At 51.1% G+C, this 20,453-nt stretch overlaps 1 protein-coding gene across 1 annotated transcript in view; it reads left to right on the top strand.

The window, feature by feature from the left end:
• Window positions 1-20,453, top strand: part of SLC4A3 (solute carrier family 4 member 3) — a 33,521-nt gene that overhangs the window by 4,873 nt on the left and 8,195 nt on the right. Inside the window, exons 2-13 of the mRNA XM_088519511.1 lie at window positions 362-502; window positions 1,342-1,498; window positions 4,923-5,251; window positions 5,583-5,725; window positions 6,300-6,511; window positions 12,197-12,348; window positions 13,024-13,204; window positions 14,600-14,735; window positions 15,144-15,318; window positions 15,756-15,852; window positions 17,670-17,854; window positions 19,989-20,202. Coding sequence (XP_088375637.1) covers window positions 449-502; window positions 1,342-1,498; window positions 4,923-5,251; window positions 5,583-5,725; window positions 6,300-6,511; window positions 12,197-12,348; window positions 13,024-13,204; window positions 14,600-14,735; window positions 15,144-15,318; window positions 15,756-15,852; window positions 17,670-17,854; window positions 19,989-20,202 — 2,035 coding nt within the window. The 5' untranslated portion in view covers window positions 362-448. The remainder of the gene's footprint in view (window positions 1-361; window positions 503-1,341; window positions 1,499-4,922; window positions 5,252-5,582; window positions 5,726-6,299; window positions 6,512-12,196; window positions 12,349-13,023; window positions 13,205-14,599; window positions 14,736-15,143; window positions 15,319-15,755; window positions 15,853-17,669; window positions 17,855-19,988; window positions 20,203-20,453) is intronic.

Below are 20,453 nucleotides of genomic sequence, written 5' to 3'. Positions count from 1 at the left end.
GGGGCTCGTGCCTTTCCCACGTTGTTCTTCCCCCGATGGTTGGGGACACGCCACCTTTGCACAGGTGTGTGGCTTCACACAGGGGCAGTGTGTGAAGAGCTCCCGCTCTGCCTTGCTGAGCACCCTCACTGAGCAGCCACTCGCTGGGAAGAGGGCAGGGAGATGACAGGGCCGTGCTGGCCTTGAACTGGGAGAGCTGGTTCCCGAGGCAGCGCGGTTGGGCCGTTGCTTGGTGCCGCTCCGCCCGAGGGACAGCCCTGTCCTCATGAGGCTGGGGGCTCCCAATGAGGGGACCCCTCAGGGCCTGATGCCATGGGGTCAGTGTCCCACGACAATCCCCTGTCCTGCCCTCTCTCCACAGGTTATGCCACTCTCCAGGTTTGCTGGGTGCCTGCCAGTGAAAGAGAAGGGCTGATATTTTGCTCAGGCCCTTAGGTCCTGAACCAAAATGGCAGCTGGAGAGCCGCCTCCCGTAGGAGATGTCTTCATCGACTTGCAGCAGGTGAGGCGGGAATGCAGCCGCTGCTCACTGGGCACGTGGGCACACACTCCCTCGCTCCCGTTTCTGCCCCTGCCTCTCCCTGCCATACCTCCCTTCTCCCTTTCTGCCCTGGCTGGGGAAAGCCTGGAGCTGCCTCCGGCTCTGTCAAAGCCTGAGGGCCCCGCGGAGATGCCAGGGGCTCGCTGGCCCGCGTGGCCCAGCTGTGGTGGCACACACGGCACAGCTGGGAACGGGCTGCCGTGCGGGCACCGTTTGGCTAAAGCCGCCTTGCTCCCTCTTTCCGCCCAGCACAGGCAGATTTGTCACAGTTGGGCCTCCTCCTGTTCCCATGGAAACACGGGAGTCCACAACAGCTCAACGCTGGCATTTCGGCTGTATTGACGGAAAATTTTATCCGCCGCTGCTGCTCAGGAGGCAGAAAGGACAGGAGTCACCTGGCGATGCTCTTCTCAGGGCATCACCACCAGCAAAAGGCAGAGAAGCGCCTGCAGCCTGAAATGAAGGGAAGATAGGCAGAAAAGCCTAAAGAAAGCATGCCGGGGACCAGGTAAATAGGGAGGCCTGAGGAGAGCACAGGGCTGGTGGGAAGGTGCAGGACCATGCACTATAGGGGCAGCTCTCCAGAGCTGAGGGAGCAGCTTTAAAAGCCCTCCCAGAGTAGGGAGGCTGTTACATAGCTTCCCTAGGAAAGAAGGAGAAAAGAGGAAGTAAAGAAAGGAAAGAAGAGAAGGGAGAGATCAGTCTCCCCAGCAAGGCACAGTATTGTTTGCAGAGTATCAAAATCCCGAGGACTGTAGGAGTCCACAGTGTTTGATTGTTGTCTGGCGATTTCTGTGCAGGGCAGAGATCACGCAGAGAAAGCCTCTCCTGGTGCCGAGGACGATGAGGACTTGGATAAGACTTTGTCAATCAAGAGATTTGGGGACCTGATAAGCAAGTCAGCATCGAGTGATCTGGAGAAGCAAAGACGCAGCTACAGTGAGAGAGATTTCGAGTGTATGTAGGTTTGAACTGTTGTATCACTTCCACCTGCTCTGCAGCCTTATCCTGGGGCCCTACAGGTCTCAGTGATGTGCTTCTTGCTCCCTTCCTTCAGGGCGATCTCAAAGTGCCAGGCGCATGCAGTTTAGCACCACTGCTCACGACCTGTCCCCAGTCTGCTCCCTCCTGGGTACTGGTATTCCCTGATCTGGCTGCTGGTATTCCCTGATCCTGAAGATGCAGCTGCTTCTCAGTCTGTAGCTCAGGCCTGGGCTGTGGCTCACCACCTCTCAGTGTTGGGGACTTATGCAGCCCCTTCCACCAAGTTAAAGTTTCCAGTTTGAGAATGTTTTTTCCTCCATATGGCTGCAAAGAAACATCCAAACATGGCTAGAAGCCAGGCTGTCTTCCTCTGTCTCAAGGCAGATGGCTCCAGTCAAACATGCTTGTATATCTCTAAATAGCACCCATGAAGCCATCGGCCTTATCTGCTCAAAGAAAGCATGCAAAATGAAAATGGGGTGTGAGTTTAAAATAGGGTAGCTATTACACCTGATCAACTGATCAACATGTTTGTTGCACTGACTCCCAGGTTTTGAGGGAACCAGTCTGCACAAAGGCACTTTGGCTGTAAAATGAGAGCCTGCCCACAGGAGCTGTTGTAGGTTATTGCCTCGTGTGGATTAGTTGCATTTGCCGGTAGAAACAGCACTAGAGGCAGATGCTTGAATTTCTTGTGAAAGGGCAGGAAGAGATGTCCACCAGTCAGCAGGCCTTTGGTGTGGCAGGTGGGTAGCAATGGTAGCCAGAATTTTCCCAGTCTCTGGCTCTCTACAAGCCGATACAGCTCATTTTCCAGCCTAGCCTCGATAGGCCACAACCTCAAGAACATTTTGTTTCAAAGCACATCAGAAGGCTGCTTGGCCTTGAAATTTCTGCTCGGCTACTCATTTCCAATTGCTGTTGTGCAAGCAGGCTGGTTTGCTGGTAAGGGCTATTACCGCAATGCACCCCAGCTGCTACTTGCTGCTTGTCGGGCTGCTTCTCTGTGGAGGCTCTGTTCCAATAACACTTTCCACCTGAGCACGCAGTCACTTGTGGCGTGGCTGCTACATGCTAACAGCTTTGCCACTGGTGACAAATTTGAGTATCCATCTTGTGCCGGAAGGACTCACCTGCTCTGCCTGCGTGTGCAGGTGTGCGGGTTGGCTCAAGTTCTGCTTGTGCACACGTAGCAGAGGCCTCCTGGAAAGTTCGGCAGCAGATTTGTACTGATTTTGCTTTCTTAATTATCAGTTATTTTCCTAGGGACAGAAGGGGACCTTAAGCTGTACTGTTGGAAGAGTCCTTCTTTCTTTGTCAGAATCAAGCTTTTTCCTCTAAGCTTCCGATGTATCCTTGTTATCTGGAACTACATCACACGTGGCATTGGAAGTTCTATGTAATTCATATTCATAAAGCTGGGAGATCTGGTTAGCTCATTAGACTTTCAAAGGCATTCTGTGAACCCTTAGAGGTGAAAGCTCTCTGGGCAAGTAAATGTTTTCTGTTCAATTCCAAGCCAGGAATTATTAATATTCAAATTCTTCCTCTGAGCTCACAATCCAAATTGCTTGCATCTTTTGTGTCGACCTTACTGAAAAGTGTAACTGAACATCTAGAACACATCAAGCAATAGAGCCCTTTTGTACAGCAGGCAGGCAGTGCAAGGGAGGTGACAGGGAAGGAGAGCAGGGAATGGATACTCAGAAGGTGCAAGAGGACCGGGAGGAAGAAGAACGTGATGCAAGCATTTTCTCATTAGGGAGGGGTATGTTTTCCACACCTGCAGGCCACATCTGCAGCAGATGTGGTCAGTTGCTACGAGGAGGGCTAAGGGCAGGAGTGAGGAGTGGTGCTCCCCTTTTCTGTGCCATATCAGCCACCACCACTGGACTTCCTTGCAGCTGGCAGCCTGAAGCTTGAGCATCCTTCTGAACTGAAGTGCAGATGCATCTCTCTTGGTTTGATTTCATTTGCCTTAGATATGGTCGATCCGGAAGGGAAAGACGGGCTGTGATCTCAGCAGATCTTGATGCTGTTGAAGGAGCAATGTGCCTTTAGGTCTGCTCAGTTGAGGTCCTCCTTGCTTCTGTTATGCTAGAAATTAATATAATCTATTTAACTCAAAGAACTAAAGAACAGTTCACAAGAAAGAAATGTTAGTAAAGAGCCCAAGCTCTTCCCATCTTGCAGACATTTGACCATACCCAATCCCTTCTATTCCTGCCTCTCCTGCAGAACCAAGGGGGTGTGTGAAATATTCCTGCTGTTCCCAAGGGGGGAAACAAGGGAGAAAAGACCTGAGAAACCAAAGGAAAGGAAACATGACACCAGAACAATGAACCTGCCTGGCTCTCCCAGGGAGGAGGTTACAGCTCCCATTGAAAATGTCCTTTGAAGGTAGTTTTCAGTATAAACAGATTTTGCTACATGTCACAGGAAAGCTGGGAAGGAACCAAATCAAAACAGACTGGAAACAATTCCTCAGGAAGAGCTGCTGTGCAAAGCCCCCTTGCGAAGTTGCTGGTGCCCCCATGTTTTGGCTTCTCCAGGTGCAGCCCCAGAATCTGTGTGTCCTGCAGACCTTCCATGGGAGGCTTCATGCCTGCACATAGACCTACTCAGTGCACTACCGTGTTTCTCAGTGAAGGTGCAGAAATGCCATTAATTTCTTCTCTCTGCTAAATTCCCTCAACATTCAGGTCAAGCCTATATGAATTTCTCTGCGTATATTAGTTGAAACAAAAGTTCTCCTGCCCTGTTTTTTATCCTGATTTTGAAAGAGAACCTCCTAATTGAACCTGCATTTCAGATGCTGGTAGATACAAGCCCTCCCAGTACCTGAGACACGGGCCTGCATTGCATCTGCACTAAAAGATATGGTCAGCAGTGGTCCTGTGAGTGGACAGGTGGGCCTTTTTATCAAAGCCTGTGGATGAAATAGAGCATATTTATTAATCTTGAGGAACTAAAATACATTTTTGGTGGAACTAAAGGACATTTTTGATGAAAGAGATGTCTGTAAAGAGCTCAAACTTCCTGTATGAGGATGTAAGGAATATTTCCCATACTTAAGAGGGGGTGGTGCCTATGGCAGCTCACCGCAGCTCTGCACAGCCATGCAGATGGTTTTCGGCAGTTAGGAAAGCCAGGCCTTTCTCAGGGTGCTGAGGCCATGTTGGGGGGCTTTGGCACTGCATGAGGGCTGCCTCCTTAGCCGCTCCAGGCGGGGTGCAGCCTGCCACATCACTGAAAGAGCTTTGCTGTGTCCCTGCGGGCTGGTGGCTCTCCTTGCCCTTCCTGGCCCTTGATCTCCAGACCAGGCTGTTTCCTGGAGGGGCGCCTGGCAGGTTCCTCCCAGCCTCTTCCTGCCCCTGACTCTCTTTTTCTCTCTCAGTCCACCGCCAAACCTCACACCACATCCATCACCCCCTTTCCACTCATCTCCCTCCCGCCCTCAAGTTCCAAAAGAGGCCCCCACGCTCCAGCAGGAGGAAAAAAAGGAAAAGGAAAAAGAAGAAAACTTCAGTGCCCCCCTCAGAAGTCACCCCCACCATCCAGGAAGTAGACGAGGAGGGGGGAGAGGAGGAGGAAGAAGAGGAGGAGGAGGAAGAAGGAGAGTCTGAGGCAGAGGAGGCTGAGGAGAAAGAGGTCTCTGCTGAGTCTGAGAGTGAAGCTTGTGGGAAGGACACGTCCCCTAAGCTGGAGCACCCAAGCAAACCAAAGGCAAGACCAGGGCATCCTTTCCTGGGTGGTTCTTGCAGGCTGGAGGAATGTGGGAGGTAGTTGATACTGTGAGGGAGCCGGGGAGCATGACCAAGGGAGCATGCTACTTGGGAAAAGTGTTTGGAGGGGACATCCTGGAAGTTCAAGAGCTGAGGAGCATTATAGGAAGATTGGTTTTGTGCCTGAGGGGCAAAAAAGGCTGCATGTGTGCATGGGTCCCAAGGTGTGGGGATCATGGGGACTGTCGGGGGCATGGGAGGATCTGCATGTTGAGGGCTGGGACAAAGGCTGCCCCGCCTGGCTCTTGCTCTCAGGACTGTCCTCTATGCAGTTCACCATCGGCAGTGATGAGGACGAGTGTGGCAGTGCTGCAGCCCCTGCACAGTTCCATGTGGAGGAGGAGTGTGGTGTCCCGTCCCCCGCACCACGCTTTGCTGATCTGCTGCAGGACAAGGGCTCTGCCTCCCTCCGCAGGTAGGAGAACATGTGCTGGCTGGCTGACACTCTCCCTCGTTTGGGGTCCCTCACAGATCCTGAGCCTGGGGTGGCACAGGGAGATGTGGGAGTGTCCAACCTGAACTCACCTGCTGAACCAGAGTCCATGGGACACGGTGTGAGAGCTGCCAACACTGTTGCTGCTCTCTAACCAAGACAGTCAACCTGGGACTACTGCAGCTTCCTTGGCTCTTTGGGATCCTGAGAGCGCAGATTTGTGGCACTGGGCTGTACCTGTGTAGGGCCCTTCCTCCTGCCTGACTTGAGTATGGGAAGCCCCAGGAGGCTCAGCTAAGTCAGGGGACTATGAGTCTGTTGACTTGAGACGAGCCCCTAACACTGACTGCAGTTTGATCCCGTTCTGCAGGGAGGATAAGAGGTTACAGGGCAACTGTTAAGTATTGGAACAGGTGACTCCGGGCTCTGCTCCTTCTCAGGGAGTTATTGGTCAGGGCTGGGACAAGGGACTTCAGCCTCAAGAGCGGCCACTGTCACTATCCTTCTCCCTGCTCATCCTGTCTGCTACCATCAGTGTCTTCATTGGTTCCTACAGTGCCCCCGGGCCTCGGGAACGCCTGTCTCGTGGGTGGGAGAAGCGCAAGCCCTGGGGCCAGGTGGTGAGTGGGCAACGGGTGACGTACGACTTGAAGGAGAGAATGTGCATTGGCAGCATGACCACGCTGGAGAGTGCAGCGTACCAGCGCGTCCCCACTGACGAGGCCGAGGCCCAGATGCTGGCATCTGCTGACTTGGACGGCATGAAAAGTGAGTGTGTGGTTTGTGACACTACCTCTGCTGCTCATACATGTGTCCCTTGCATCTCCCTACTCTGCCTTCCCCCTCAGCAGCTCCAGACGTGGCTCCAATCTCCCCTGAGACCCTGGTCCTCATCTCCCTCTCCCCTAGCCCCTGCTCTTCCTTCTATCTTCGGTCTTCTCTCTGTCAGCCTTGCTACAGTCCCCAGGTTTCCATGTGAGCCCAGCACCTCCCCTGCCATCCACCCAGCGGGCACTGGCCCTCCTCCACCCACCCCACTGCCCTCTCTGTTTCAGGGCTCCTTGTGTTTCTCTGAGACCTAGCTCTCTCCTTTCCTGACACACTTTCCCAGCAATCAGCCCTCTGTGTGCCACGCCAGCGCTGGCATCGCAGAACCTGATGTAAGGAGCCTCTCCGCTCCTCCCGGGGAGGCAGCTGCCCCTGCCGAAGTGCCTTTGTGAGGGACTGCCCCTGTGCACGGCGTGAGGGCAGACAGAAGAGACGTCATGGAAATGCACGCTCCGGGCCCGAGGACATGGAGAATTCAATAGGTTGCTCTGCAGGCTGGAGAGGGAGGGAGACACCGGAGGGAAGTGAGGGAGAGAAGCAGTGCTGCCTGCAGAGCCGTCCCTGAGGCTGTCCCTGGGCCACGGTGCCGCATCCCTGGATATCCAGCAAGAGACCTCCCTGCAGAGCCAAGGACCGTGCTCCCAGGAAGCAAGCGGGACAGCCACCCACGGGAGCAGCTCCGTGTCCAGCCCTCTTTTTCAGGACCTCATCAGCCCCTGGGGACTGCAACAGCCAGCACCTTCATGCCCCGCCATGCTGAGGGGAACGAGGTACCAGGGCTAGTGCCGGGGCTCCAGTGAAGCCCTCGCTGGCTGCACGGGGGCTCTTGCTTCCTGCGCCCAGCCTGGCGACCCCAGCCCCTCCGCGGAAGGTGAGTGGCTTATGGCGCCTGACCCTTGACCTTCGCAAGGGCAAAATGACAACCCTTCAAGAGGGAGAGCAGGCAGCGAAGGACTCGGAAGGGGACAGCAGCCCGGAGGTAGCATTAAGCACCTGCATTCGCAACTCAGTTGGCTATGAAGATTTTGATGAATTTGCCTTCAATTTTGAAGACTATGATTTATGGGAGGCCATCAGAAACCATCTGGGCTACCCAGGCGGGGAGTCCACCTGTAAGTACCGAAGCAGTGACCCCACAGTTGCAGCTGTAGATCAGGTTCTTTTCTCCCACCTTGTGTTTGCTGCCTGCCACCCTCCCTTGGTCAGGTTGTGCTCCCGGTTTAGAGGATAAATGTTTGAAAGCTTCTACCCAAATGCCCCACTCTATGCAGCCCTATGCCTGGAGGTGTTAGAGGGGCTGTCTGTGTGTCTGTCCAAAGTCTTTGTACAGATCTGACTTGTAATGTTGAGGTGCTTCCCTGGGCATATCCTACTTGAGCAGCTCTGAAGGTGACTGCAGCTTGTTGTTTGTATTTATCACGATGTGGTCTATGCTGTGGCCGTAAGAAAAGCAGCTGCTCCAAGGCATATATATATATGTAAGACAGAGAAATTTCCCCTTCCATCTTTGGCACAAGGTGACAGGGTGCAGTTGCTCTCTGTTTGCTGGAATTTGAGCTGGGCTGTGGATCCGACAGCAGCAGCAGTAGGTATCAAGTTCTCAGCTCTGCATTGTAGACTAATGCCAGGAGGAAAAAATAAACCAGCCCTTGTGTCTGCAGGCATGAGTGTGTCTGTGGAATAGCTAATAGCAAGCTGGCTGGGATGTCTGGAGAGAGGAAAGGAGGAAGAGTGGAAAAAGCAAGGAAGGAGAGAATAAAAGTCCTGAAAGCAAAGATATCTTTCTGTTCTTCACATCTCTTTCCTCATCTGAGCATCCCTTGCAGAGAGCCGGGTCCCTGAGCTGTGCCAAGGATTGCACAGAAATCAGAGCCTCACTCCCACCTTGTACAGGCTGTGTTTTCTCAGCAGGTGGTGGCAAGTCATAGTTAAAAAATGTCTTTGTATGTCACCTTGGGAGTGGCACTGTTCATATTCATTGCTCTGTGGCATTTGCCCAAATGTCCTCATCGGGATCATGTTCTAATTTTTGGAGGCATTGTATGAGCGCGCGCAGGAGGCTGACGTGGCCCCAGAACTAGACGCTTACGGGCTTTGCATGCAGGAGTGGGGAGGCAGTGGGTGAGCACAGGCTTGCGGCGTGTGCTCAGGAGCTCCTGGCTCCGTTTCTGGCTCTGCCACCGCTTCCCTGCGTGATCTCGAGCTAAACATTTAACTTGCTGTGCCCCCAATCTCAGCATGATGTTCTCCCACTCAGCTGGTCCATCTGTACAAGCTGTGCAGCCTTTGAGGAAGGGCCCTCTATGGGCTCACACAGGACCCAGCAAGCAGGGATTTCTTCCTGGCTGGGTTTGCTGCTTGTTAGTACAAAGTCATAGCAAAGTAATATAAGCAAAGTTTGAAATACAAACCTGGAGCAAACTGATCCCTGTCAGCTGCTAGGGATGAGCAACATGTGCACTCAAAATGTGAGAGATTGCCCCAAGTTCACACAAGGAAAGGATGGCTACTGTGGGAAGGGAGAAGGGGAAGACTGTTTCTAAGGCTTGTGTTACATCTCGCTTAGAAAGCAGGGAAATTTCACTTGCCAGCAGTTAACTCGTTCATTGATTTAAAGCACCTGTAGCATTAAATGTAGTAATGGGATGCACTGCACAGTCAATTCTTAATTATTCCTGCATGATATAGCCACACTATGGATTAATCGAGCAGAGATATGGCAGAGATGACTGAGTCAGTTCTGTGCAGACCTTGCTCACATCCAGCCAGTGTTGCTTGTTCAGCTACAGATGTGGCAGTGCCTCTTCCAGGACCAGTTCAGATCCAGAAGGAATTTAGCAGGTTTTGTGCAGAACAGAGCTCCCGTTGGACCTGAGCTGATCTCTTCCTGCTATTCCTGACACTTGGAATAGCAGCAGGAATGAGCTGGAATCTCTCTTAGCTTGAGCTTGGCACCAGCCAAGCCGGATTCAATACCAAGCATTTGGGGTTGCAACCCCAGGATCCACATTGTTCAAGATTTTCCTCTAGCCAGTGCATGCTGCTGTCTGGATGATGGAAAGATGGGTGAGGGCAGGTCTTTAGTCTTGTCATTTCTGTCACTGTTTTCTCAGTGCGTTCCTCGCCTACTGTGTGTGCAAACAGCATCTAAGAAATCTGCCTTGATCCCCCTTGCTGAATTGTAGTTGTTTCTCCCATGACGCTGTGAACCTTGTCACAGAGCTCATTCTCAGCCTTAGAACCAGGTTTTCTTGGAGGCCAAAACACACCCAGCCCTGCCCTGATCTGCACTAGTACCTGACAGGAGCCAGTTCCTGAGGGGAGCGCTGGGGCACACGTGGTAGTTGTTGAACCTACTGGGCAGGTGGACTCTCAGAGTCTGGCCTAGCTGCAGCTTTACAGGGCCCTTCCTTCTGGTGGTAAAAGCAGGGTGGGATTCCAGGCCTTAAAAAATAAAATAAAATAGAATAAAATAAAATAAAATAAAATAAAGGAGCATCTTTCTGCCTGTGCCACACTGTGGCTGTGCCACACTTCTGCACAGCCAGCTCCCTGCTTCCCAGCAGCATGAAGATCCCCTGCCAGCATGGAAGCCACTGGAGGCTCCAGGGAACCCTGCTCCTTTCATTCTGTAGGTGCTCCAGCCATTCAGTTGCTCAGGCTGAACACGTGTGTGTGTGTCTGTGTGTGTGCGCCTGTGTGTCTCTGTATGTGTTTCTGTGTGTGTCTGTGTGTGTGTCTGTGTGTGCTTCCTAGGGCTGTCACTGGCAGAGGGGCACTGCCACCAGGGAGAGTAGCCAGGACTCTGGGTGAGTCACACAGTCTTGCTGGACAGAGTGAGGATCTCTGGTCCTGTCCTCGCGAGGACACTGTGAGAATGAATCTGGGCAGAATTCAGGATCAGAAGTTGCAGAGATTGGAGCAAAGCTGCTAGATACCAAGACCATCATTTTGGCAACCTATTTATTTTATGTGCAAATCCACACAGAGTGTGATGAAGTGACTGCGGTGCACACTGGAATAAAGAAAGCATGCAAAAGCCTGAGGAAGATGCCACACGTGCACAGCTCCCAGCACACCAGCAGCCAAACGTTTGTAACAGTGGGCAGTTATTGGTTCCTATTGATGTTGCAGCACAGTAAGTGGAGCAGGGAGGAGTCCAGCTGTCAGCAGGACGCATATCAGGAGGGCAGCCAATGGGGGAAAATACCCCAAGGCTCAGTATTGATTCATTGTATATTTAATTTAGTGACCCAGATTTCCAAGGAGCAAGATCATGGTATGCCTGGCTTGATGCTGTGTTTTCCCATGCCAAAGGTGCACTGACATGTTCCTGCAACATCAGGGGAGTGCTTGGCCTTCAAGTCCAGTGCTTTTCACTATTTTTCACACCCTAAGAACTGCAGCTCTTCTGATCTACCTGATGGAGCCCACCCTTCACTGCCTCTGGGCAGTGTCCAGGAGAACTGGGCTCTCTCCATGTCAGGCCATTGCCAGGTGCCATTTCTTTGCCTTTGTGAATGTGGCTGGCGCAGTGGTGGCCAGGGATGGCGGATGTTGGCCAGCACTGGCAGATTGGTGGTAGGTCTGTAATGCAGCCTCAGCCGCCTCTGTTCAGGAGGCTTCAGTACAGCCAAACTCTAATGCAAACGTTTCAAAGGTCATTGCAGCAGCAATGGGGAGCATCTAGAAACAGCGGGAGCTGGAGTTAACCATGGAGCCTCTGCGTCAGCCCCTGGGTCTTGCACTGTTATACTACTGTCTCATCACACAATTAAATAAAATAGCCATCGATATATCTGTGTGTCTCCCAGAGCAGCAGCTAAATATCCTTCCCTTTCACTGCCCTTTGTGTTCACCGAGCACCAGCCCTTCCTCCAGTGGCAGAAATTACCCCCAGCCTGATGCTTCCCTGTGCTGTCTGGGTGCAGGGTTATGCAGGCAAAGCTCCAGGTTGCTTTTTGCTGAGGAATTACGGGGAAGGTTTATGAACCTTATTTCAGTGTATATAAGTACCTCAAGGGAGGGAGTGCAGAGGATGGGGATGGTCTCTTTTCAGTGGTGGCCACTGATAGGACTAGAGGAAATGGCCAGAAACTGAAGCACCAAAAGTTCCACAGGAACTTAAGGAAAAATTTCTTAACAGTGAGGGTGACAGAGCACTGGAACAGGCTGCCCAGAGAGGTTGTGGAGTCTCCTTCTCTGGAGATCTTCAAAACCCGCTTGGCTGCAGTCCTGTGCCACGTGCTCTAGGTGACCCTGTGTGTGCAGGGGGGTTGGACTAGATGATCTCTAGAGGTCCCTTCCAACCCTAAACATTCTATGATTCTATGATTCTATGTACTGCAAATAAAAGCTTTTTGGAGTGATCCTTCAGTGTATGCACAGCATGAAAAGGATCTTTCTTAAAGGAATTAGCTCTCAGATATCAGTAACAGCTGAAGGTACGAAGTTGAATCCAGAAGGATCTTCAAATGTTTGGAGGAAGATGGTGAGTAGTCCAGCTGTCAGGGCTGTGCTAGTGTAAGTCAGTGAGAGAAGGGTAGACCTGGAGGTGTTTTCCTGCCTGTCACTGTGTTTCCACTAGAGACATTGGTGATCTTTTCTGCTTTCCTGTGTCTTCAGGTCACCGTTTTGAAGATAACCCTGGTGTGAGGCGGCATCTAATGAAGAAACCCTCTCGCAGCCAGATCACCAGGACAAGCAAAAAGTTAGCAGCAACCCCATCTGTCAAGAAAAAGAAGAAGAAGAAGAAGTTAGATAGAAAGCCCCATGAGGTACCCTTGTGCTATCTTGTTCAAACACTTGTTCACAAACCCTAAATCAGAATTAGAATCAGTCACTTTATAAAATGATAAATGTGGATTCAATAGAATGAATTATTTACATGACCTTGAAGGTGATGTTTTCAAGCTCTTATCCAGGAGGACTGGAAGTGTACTTCTTCAGCAAAAGCTAGAGTTTCTCGAAATCACAAAGTTTCACCCTTAGGGAAGATAAAGTTATCACAGGAATGATGCTCTTATGGAAATTGGCAGCACAGTAATGCCACCAACACTTGTAAGAAACTTCACATGGGTGATTTACGTTGGAACTCTATTCTAGCAAAAAACAGACAGCAGGCAAAATTGTCATAGTCTGGTCAAGAGCCTTGCTCTCCTTGTCCCACATGTCTGAGTCGGAGCTTTCTGGTGCTCCACACACTGATGGGAGCTCCTGCTGTGCTGCCAGCAATGCTTTTTCCTGGATGTTTCTCTTTACCAAACCTGTGGTTAGCTAAGACAGTGCTTTAGGCCAGGCAGCACCTGGGGAATAGGCTATGGCCTTCCACGTACTGGTTGCAGAGCTATATGTGTTGGGGGAAGTCTAATGTCCTCTCCCGAATTCCTGCACTGGTTGCAGAGTTGTATGTGTTGGGGGAAGTCTAATGTCCTCTCCCGAATTCCTGCTAGGTGTTCGTGGAACTGAATGAGCTGGTGGTGGATAAGAACCAGGAGATGCACTGGCGGGAGACGGCCCGCTGGATCAAGTTTGAGGAGGACGTGGAGGAGGACACAGCGAGGTGGGGGAAACCCCACGTGGCTTCGCTGTCCTTTCGTAGCCTGTTGGAGCTCAGGAAGACAATCGCCCATGGTGAGTCAGGAACCATCTTGTGCTTTGGGCCCGGATTTGTGTCTTGCTCTGGGAGGTTTTCCTGGGCAGCTTCTGTCTTTCTTTTAAGAAGGAAGCTTTCTTTACAGACAGAAGCTGCCTTTCTCTAAAGACTCTCCAATAGCATGTCTGTCCAGGCTCCCTGTAGGTCCTGCAGAGACAGAGCATCCTGCAACTTTTTTTTTTTTTTTTTGCCAGGGGAGTGGATTAGTATTAGGATGTCCCTCTTGGCTCCTTGCTCTGCTTTACTACTGACCATCACAGTGTGGTACTGACCCCCCAGTTGTGCCTGGGCCAACAGGCCTTGGACCCATCAGGAGATCTTTTGTGTGAAAAGGCAAGCCCAGTCAGGTGGGAGGGACTGAAAAGAGACAGAGGGGGCAGAGCCAGTAGCGCTTCTTGGGTTAGGTGACTCCTGGATGGAAGCAAAAGACACCACCAGGTGAGAGCCCGGTGTCAGAGCCAGTGAGGATTAGGTGTGCTGCTGAGAGCGCGCTCCTGGCACACACTCCAAAGCAGCCTGGTCCACCAAGCCCTGCAAGTGATACTTGTGCAGCAAGGGTGAGCATTTGGGCAGCAGACCTGTTTGCAGGATAGCTGCCTGCACAGGCGCATCCCACTGAGTGGGATGTCTTGCTGTTTGCATTTATGTGACTCTTATTTTATTTTACTGCTCATATGTAATGGGTTGACAAGATCGTTGGAAAGCTCTCAGCTTGCCAAGACAGGAATTTTGCAGGTTTTCTTGGGACAAGGAGCTACACTGAGGATGTAAGACACATGGACTTGAGGCATTTTTCAGCTGACATTGTCTGAATCTGTACTTCTTGCAAGGAGAGTGCCTGAGCTATTAGGCTATAGAGTGTTCTGGGTTGGAACCACTCTTATCCTTGCTGAAACTAGGCTACAGTGCAGAAGAAATCACAAAATTTATGGGTCCAGAAAGAGAGACTAAGCAAGAGGGACCCTAGCTGTCTGCCATGGATGGTGCCGTGCAAAATGCAGTCATGGTTCTGGGCCTGTTTCCAGGCATCCTTGTGTCTTATGGAGCCAGGAGAACACCCCAAACAGAGCCTGACTCCTAGCGTCCCCAGACACATGTGGCTTTCTGGAGAGCTCAGACCAGAACTGCCCTGGGGAGCCTGCCCAGGAAAAGGCTCTCCTAGTAGCTGCCTGGGACAAGTCCTGCCCTCTGTTTGCATTCTGGGGCTGGCTACAGAGGGGGAGCAAGAAGGACCAAGAGGTGTAGGGTAAGGACCTGGAGTCCTGGTGTGGACCTTGCAGGGCCTGTGCTGGATGGGTGCCTCCCCAGAGCGCCTGCGTGCAGCGGGGCAGTACTGCACACAAGAAGCAAAGCTCTTCCCTTCCTGCTGGCAGGTGCCGTCCTCCTTGACCTGGAGCAGACCACCCTGCCTGGCATCGCGCACCTCATGGTGGAGACCATGATCATCTCCGACCAGATCAGAGCAGAGGACCGAGCCAACGTGCTGCGGGCTCTTCTCCTCAAGCACAGGTAGGTGAGACATGGCCAAGGGATGCAAGAGACTTAGTGGTTATGTTCCAGACAGCAAAGGAGGTTGGGAAAAAAAACAAGCTGTCTCCCAGATGATGAGAACACCGCGAGCAGAGTGATGGGTTTAGGGATGGTGGTGGGAAAGGGCAGGGAGTCTGGCAAGAGCAGGATAATGAGGACCTCAAGGGGTGAGATGGCCATAGCCAGCTCCATAGAGCTGGGTAGAGAGAGGTCGATGAGGCCTGGGCCTGGGGAGAGATACTGGCAAGGATGGGGAGGGCACCAGGCTGTCTATCAGGTGGAGAGGTCTTTGCAAAGTAAGGGAAAGTTGACTGAAGCTGAGCTCAGTGGTGATGGCTACCCAGCAGGTCCTGCAGGGCCGCTCATGGCCACTGCTCTCTCTCTCAGCCACCCAAATGACGAGAAGGAGGGGTTCTTTCCGAGGAACCACTCCAGCTCCAGCATGAACTCCATCGTGGGGAACCACCACCACAACCACGCCACAGACACCTGCGTGCCCCTTATGGGAGAGGAGCGCATCGAGATGGCTGACCCCAAGGCCAACGAGACCGAATGCAAAGAGGTGAGGATGATGTGGGGGGCTGCCGTTCCTTTTTTTTCACATCATTCCTATCCAGGGGCAGCATTTGGCTTCCAGTGGTGTACTGCAACCCTTTAGACCTACATCTGGGCCCCTTCATGAAAGCCTCATTCTTGCAAGGGCTGAGCTCTTCAGGATCACTTGGAGCATTGGAAATCAGGTCATTGTATTATGATTCCAGGACCTAATTTTAGCTGCACATTGTATTTAAAGGTCTGCTTGAACATGCAATAGGAGCAATGGCTCCCATGCTTGCAGAATGACCTTTTCTATGTGGATGCCTTGCTAGAAAAGTAAGGAACTGGGTGGCAGGCACACAGCCAAGTCTCAGGCACAGATATGCTAGTGGCTACAGAGCTGTGTAGGTAAACAGTGGCAAGGGGACTCAGATCTTAGTCTTTTGTATTCTTCTCCAGCAGAAAAACCTACATCTCCATAATTCTGAAGGACATCGCAAATATCTGAAGCTGATGGAGAAGATTCCTGAAGATGCAGAGGCCACAGTGGTCCTTGTGGGTAAGAGACAGCACGTAGACCTCCCCCAGCAGCCAAAAGAGGCCAGTGCAGGCCATGTCCTGGCCTGACTGTGTGTGTGCTCTCCATCTTGAGGCATATTTGGATATCTAGCACATATTCCCAAAATTCAAGTGGCGAAGGAGCCCTGTAGGCCCTCTACTTTGTGAACAGTGCCCTTTTTATTTATAGTAAGTGTAAGGGTACCTGGGCATTTTTTCCCCTTCAAGTTTACAAATACTGAGTGTGAAAAGATTGATAGACACTGATGCAGGGAACTGTGGCGGGCTTTCTTAATCAAGAAAGTCTGGTCATGCTCATCGAAACATCCCATTTTGCAGAGCAGAAGTAGACAGGTGGTGCCCAAGGAAGTAATTCCCTAGTGCTTGCTTCCAAAGGGTCCTCCATTGCCCTGTGACCACTGCTAGCCTTAGTGTGGCCAGGCAGCTCTCACCAGGCTGCTGTGCTGGCCTCTGCCTCGAGGTGGTTTTGGCTGTTTGGCTGTGTGCACTAGAGAGCTCTGAGTTGGTGGGGCCCAGCTGTTGACAAGGCCTTGGATATCAGCCATATCCCTGCCAGGAGATATTTCTCCATACAAATGAAGGCAGATGGTCTCAAGCACCAATGGCTTTGGCGCCTTCTGACCATGAGAGTAGTCATTTTCGTTGTTTTGCTGTTGTTAAACTCTGAGCAAACGTAGCTACAATGCAAGCAAAGTAAATGTCACCGCCTATCTAATAGATGGGAAAATTCAGGCAAAGAGGCTTGACAGCATAGCCAAGCTGATACTTAACCAGATCAGCTTCATAAACATGCTTTGAATACAACTTCCAATATAACTAAACACAGTCCATTTCTGAGAAAGCCCTGTGTTCTGGGATATTGTGGACCTCTTGGCAGTATCTTGAACCTAATGATCAAATGGTCCAAATTTGCTAGTCTAACACAGAGCACAGCTCTTTGCTGGACACAGATGGTAGAAAAATCAGTAATAATGCCAGAGAAATAGAAGTATTCGATAAACACTTCTGTTCAGTATGGGAAGGAAGTGTATGGTGTGCCTGAGGATGCGGGAGTACTTCCCAATCTGTTAGGAACTGAGGAGGCTGAAAAACATTCATGAGGCATGGACATCATAAAACAAACTACGTAATTTGTACCTATGAATCTTTAGAAAACTGGCTCATTTTTGCCTGAAAAAAGGAAAGTCTGGCAATACAAGGAAAATACTAGAAGTAGAAAAGAAAGCTAATAATGTCAGTGCTCAAGAAGGGAAGTACAGTGATCCAGTACTTATAGGTTCTTGACATCCTTCATGGGCAAAATAATGGCAAAGCTAATATGGGATTCAATTAATAAAGAGCTAAAGGATAGGAATGTAATTATTGCCAAGCAGCAAGGTTTATGGGAAATAGGTCATGTCAAGCAAACCTGATTTCATTCTTTGATGAGATTAGAAGTTTGTTTTATAAAAGTAACTGCCTACATGTAAGAGACTTCCTTTTGTACGGCTTAATAGAAATCAACATTCTGGTTTAAAATTAGCCCCTTACATTGTAAGTAGAGCCCATGTGTAAGAGATTAAGAGTGGGCTAACAGGGAGAGCTAAAAAAAGTAGCGTTGCTGGGGAATGATCAGTGAACAGGGTGCTTTGAGCAAATCTCAGCACGAAGCTCGATGATTTACTGATGGTCTGGAGGCAAATACAGGACTGAAGGGCTCATGGGAACCTCCTAAATCACTCGGGCTCCACTGTTAAAGGCAGCCCAATACAGTTCCATCATGCGATTAACTCCACTCAAAACATTGCCTCCTGGTAGGTTGTGTGCAGTTCCTGGAGCAGCCAACTATGGCCTTTGTCCGACTAAACGAGGCCGTCTTCCTGGAATCTGTCTTGGAGGTCCCAATTCCTGTCAGATTCATCTTTGTGCTGCTGGGACCGAGCCAGGCCAACATGGATTACCATGAAATTGGCCGGTCGATCTCCACCCTCATGTCTGACAAGGTGAGGACCTGACCAGCGGTAATGCAAGCAACAGGCAAGTGAGCTTTGGTAGTTCCTCAGAAGTTGGTCCTGAGATGTAAGTGCTGGCAAGCTGCTACGTGAAGGCTCAAGTGGGACAGATAGGCCTGAGCAGCTATGATTTTTAAGAGTAGTCTGGCTAGACCAAGGCAGGATGCTCAAATAAATGAAGGACTAGGGCAAGCAACCTGTCAGGGACAGAGGGTCCAAAGGAGAGCAGGAACAAAGGGTTCCCCAAGATTGGTAGAAGAGTTGTGTTCAGCTCAGAAAGACTGTGCCTTAATAAAGTGAGGCTGAGAAGCATCCATGACCATGATATGGCCAAGCGACACTGATGAGAAGACCCAGCAATGCTCAGCGACAACTTCTCTGTAGTTTTACTGAAGCTTTCTAGTGTAATTCCTTCACTGTGGTGTCCATGCAGAGGAGTACATCTGTGCAGGGGCAGAGATGAGGTAGCAGAAAGATTTTCTGTGAAGGGCATACACTGTTAGGGGTCCCTCATCTGGCTAGATGGCCGGAAAAAAAAATCATTATCCTGGCAAGAAATTAGGCAAAGAACAGATAATCTGAGTATCTGCTGCATGCGTCCAGTACAGGAGGGAATTGAGGTTCCACAGGATCCAGCCACATGACTCTTGACCAAGTAACAAACCCGCCTGCCCTGGCACTAGCAAAGAACTGTCCCTGAACTGGGGACTAAAATGTCTACACATAGCAGGTGGGTTGTGGGCATCAGAGCTGCAGCTGAAAGATTCCTCCACAGGAGTCACGTTCTGAGCCATAACATGCGAGGCGACATATTGCAGCTTTACTGCTGTGTTTGTGGGCTGATCTGGCTCATCTCAGCCCCTGCTGCTCTGTTGCTAGAATGGGGGTGTTAGCTGCCCTGGCCCAGGCTGCAGCAAGGCTGCCAGTGGCTGGCGCCATGAAGAGTGTGGTATTAGGGTATCACTTACAATTTGAAGCTGTGGCTCCAGGGAGTCTGTGGCAGAGATCTTAGCTGTTCTCTACCTGCTTCACAGGCTGTTATGCCCATTTGCCAGCCACCTCCATTACCGTGTAGGGCAGTGCTGTCCCCTTATGGTCTCCTTGGAGTCCTTCCTTGTTGTCTTAACAGTCTGTCAATCCTGCTGCCAGGATTGTCTCCCCTTTTCTACCTGGCCTTCCCTTGCACAGCTTCCCTTGTGCTGTAGATCTCTTTTCCTCTTTTCCTTGCCTCTCCCATGTTTCACATCTTTATGACCAAGACTCTCAAGAACCTCTCCCACAGCTTATTCATATGTCTCATGCCCTGGTTCTTGCACTATCACAGAATCACAGACTCACAGAATGGTTGAGGTTGGAAGGGTGCTCTAGAGATCATCCAGTCCAACCCCCTGCTCAAGCAGGGGCACCCAGAACACGCAGCACAGGGTCACATCCAGGCAGGTTTTGAAGATCTCCAAATCACTCTTTACCCTCACCCTACTAATTCAAACATAATTAAATAGTGTATAAAAATAATATAATCCCAAGGTACTGTATCTTGTAGTGCTTTAGGTCTTCCCAGCTTCTTCCTCAATTACAATTGCCTCTTCTGGGCAAAAGGCCGAAGACCAAAGCAGGAGGGCATCAGCCTATTCAAGAGTCCTAATTCTGAGCTGCAGGGACAGGGAAGCCCTGAAGTCCTTTGTGGTCCAGCGTGGCTAGTGGCGCAGGATGGGCAAGCACAGCCTCTAACCTAGGGAAGGAGAGACACCAGCTAGCCGGGAAGCACAGAGCTGATTTTGTTAGGTGGAGAGGTCCCGTGGGAGAAGCCTGAGGTACGGTGGGGCCTGCTGTTGGCAGATATGCTGAGGTGGTTCTGTCCTGAGCAGGAGCAGTAGGGCCTGAGGGAGCAAAGCAGCAGCACAAGGTAACGGAAGGAGGAGGGATGTGGGATTATGTGGGTCATTGGATAGAGGGACAGATAGGAGGGATTCAGGAGTGGGTCTCACAGTGGCAGCAGTGGGGCAGGTTGGCGGCTAGGGGAGTCATTGTGGGCACTGCGAGCACTGTGCCCACAGGCAGCAGACAGGTACAGTCTTGGTCTGAGCCTTCTCCCTCTCTCTCCACTTTCCTTGTCCCCCCTCAGCACTTCCATGAGGCTGCATACATGGCAGATGACCGTCAAGACCTTCTCAACGCTATCAATGAGTTCCTGGACTGCAGCATTGTCATCCCTCCGTCGGAGGTGGAGGGAAAAGACTTGCTCAAATCCATTGCCACCTTCCAGAAGCTGCTGCTGAGGAAGAGGAAGGAGAGGGAGCAAAAGTCTATGAAGGAGGGGGCTGTCCAAGAAGCCAAAGGTCTCTCCACTCCATTTGGACAAATGAGTTTGTGCCTAATGCCCTAACTGCTCTGGTGGGTCTTCCCCTCACAAAGCCTGGCAGAGGGTTGAGCAGGTCCTGCCTCCTGCAGTATCAGTCATGGCAGATGGGGGGAAGTGGGAGATGTGCAGATGTGGGGTCCAGGCAGAAGAGAGGTATCCATGGGGTATCCACAGAGGAGAGGAACAACTCTGTCTTCCCTTATTCAAACCCTGCTGTCTGTGTGCTTC

Source organism: Tinamus guttatus, unplaced genomic scaffold (genome assembly GCF_059628265.1).
Source record: "Tinamus guttatus ecotype Peru unplaced genomic scaffold, ASM5962826v1 Tinamus_guttatus_pri_ptg000060l, whole genome shotgun sequence".
NCBI lineage: Eukaryota > Metazoa > Chordata > Aves > Tinamiformes > Tinamidae > Tinamus > Tinamus guttatus.
This window is presented reverse-complemented; position numbering and strand designations above follow the sequence as displayed.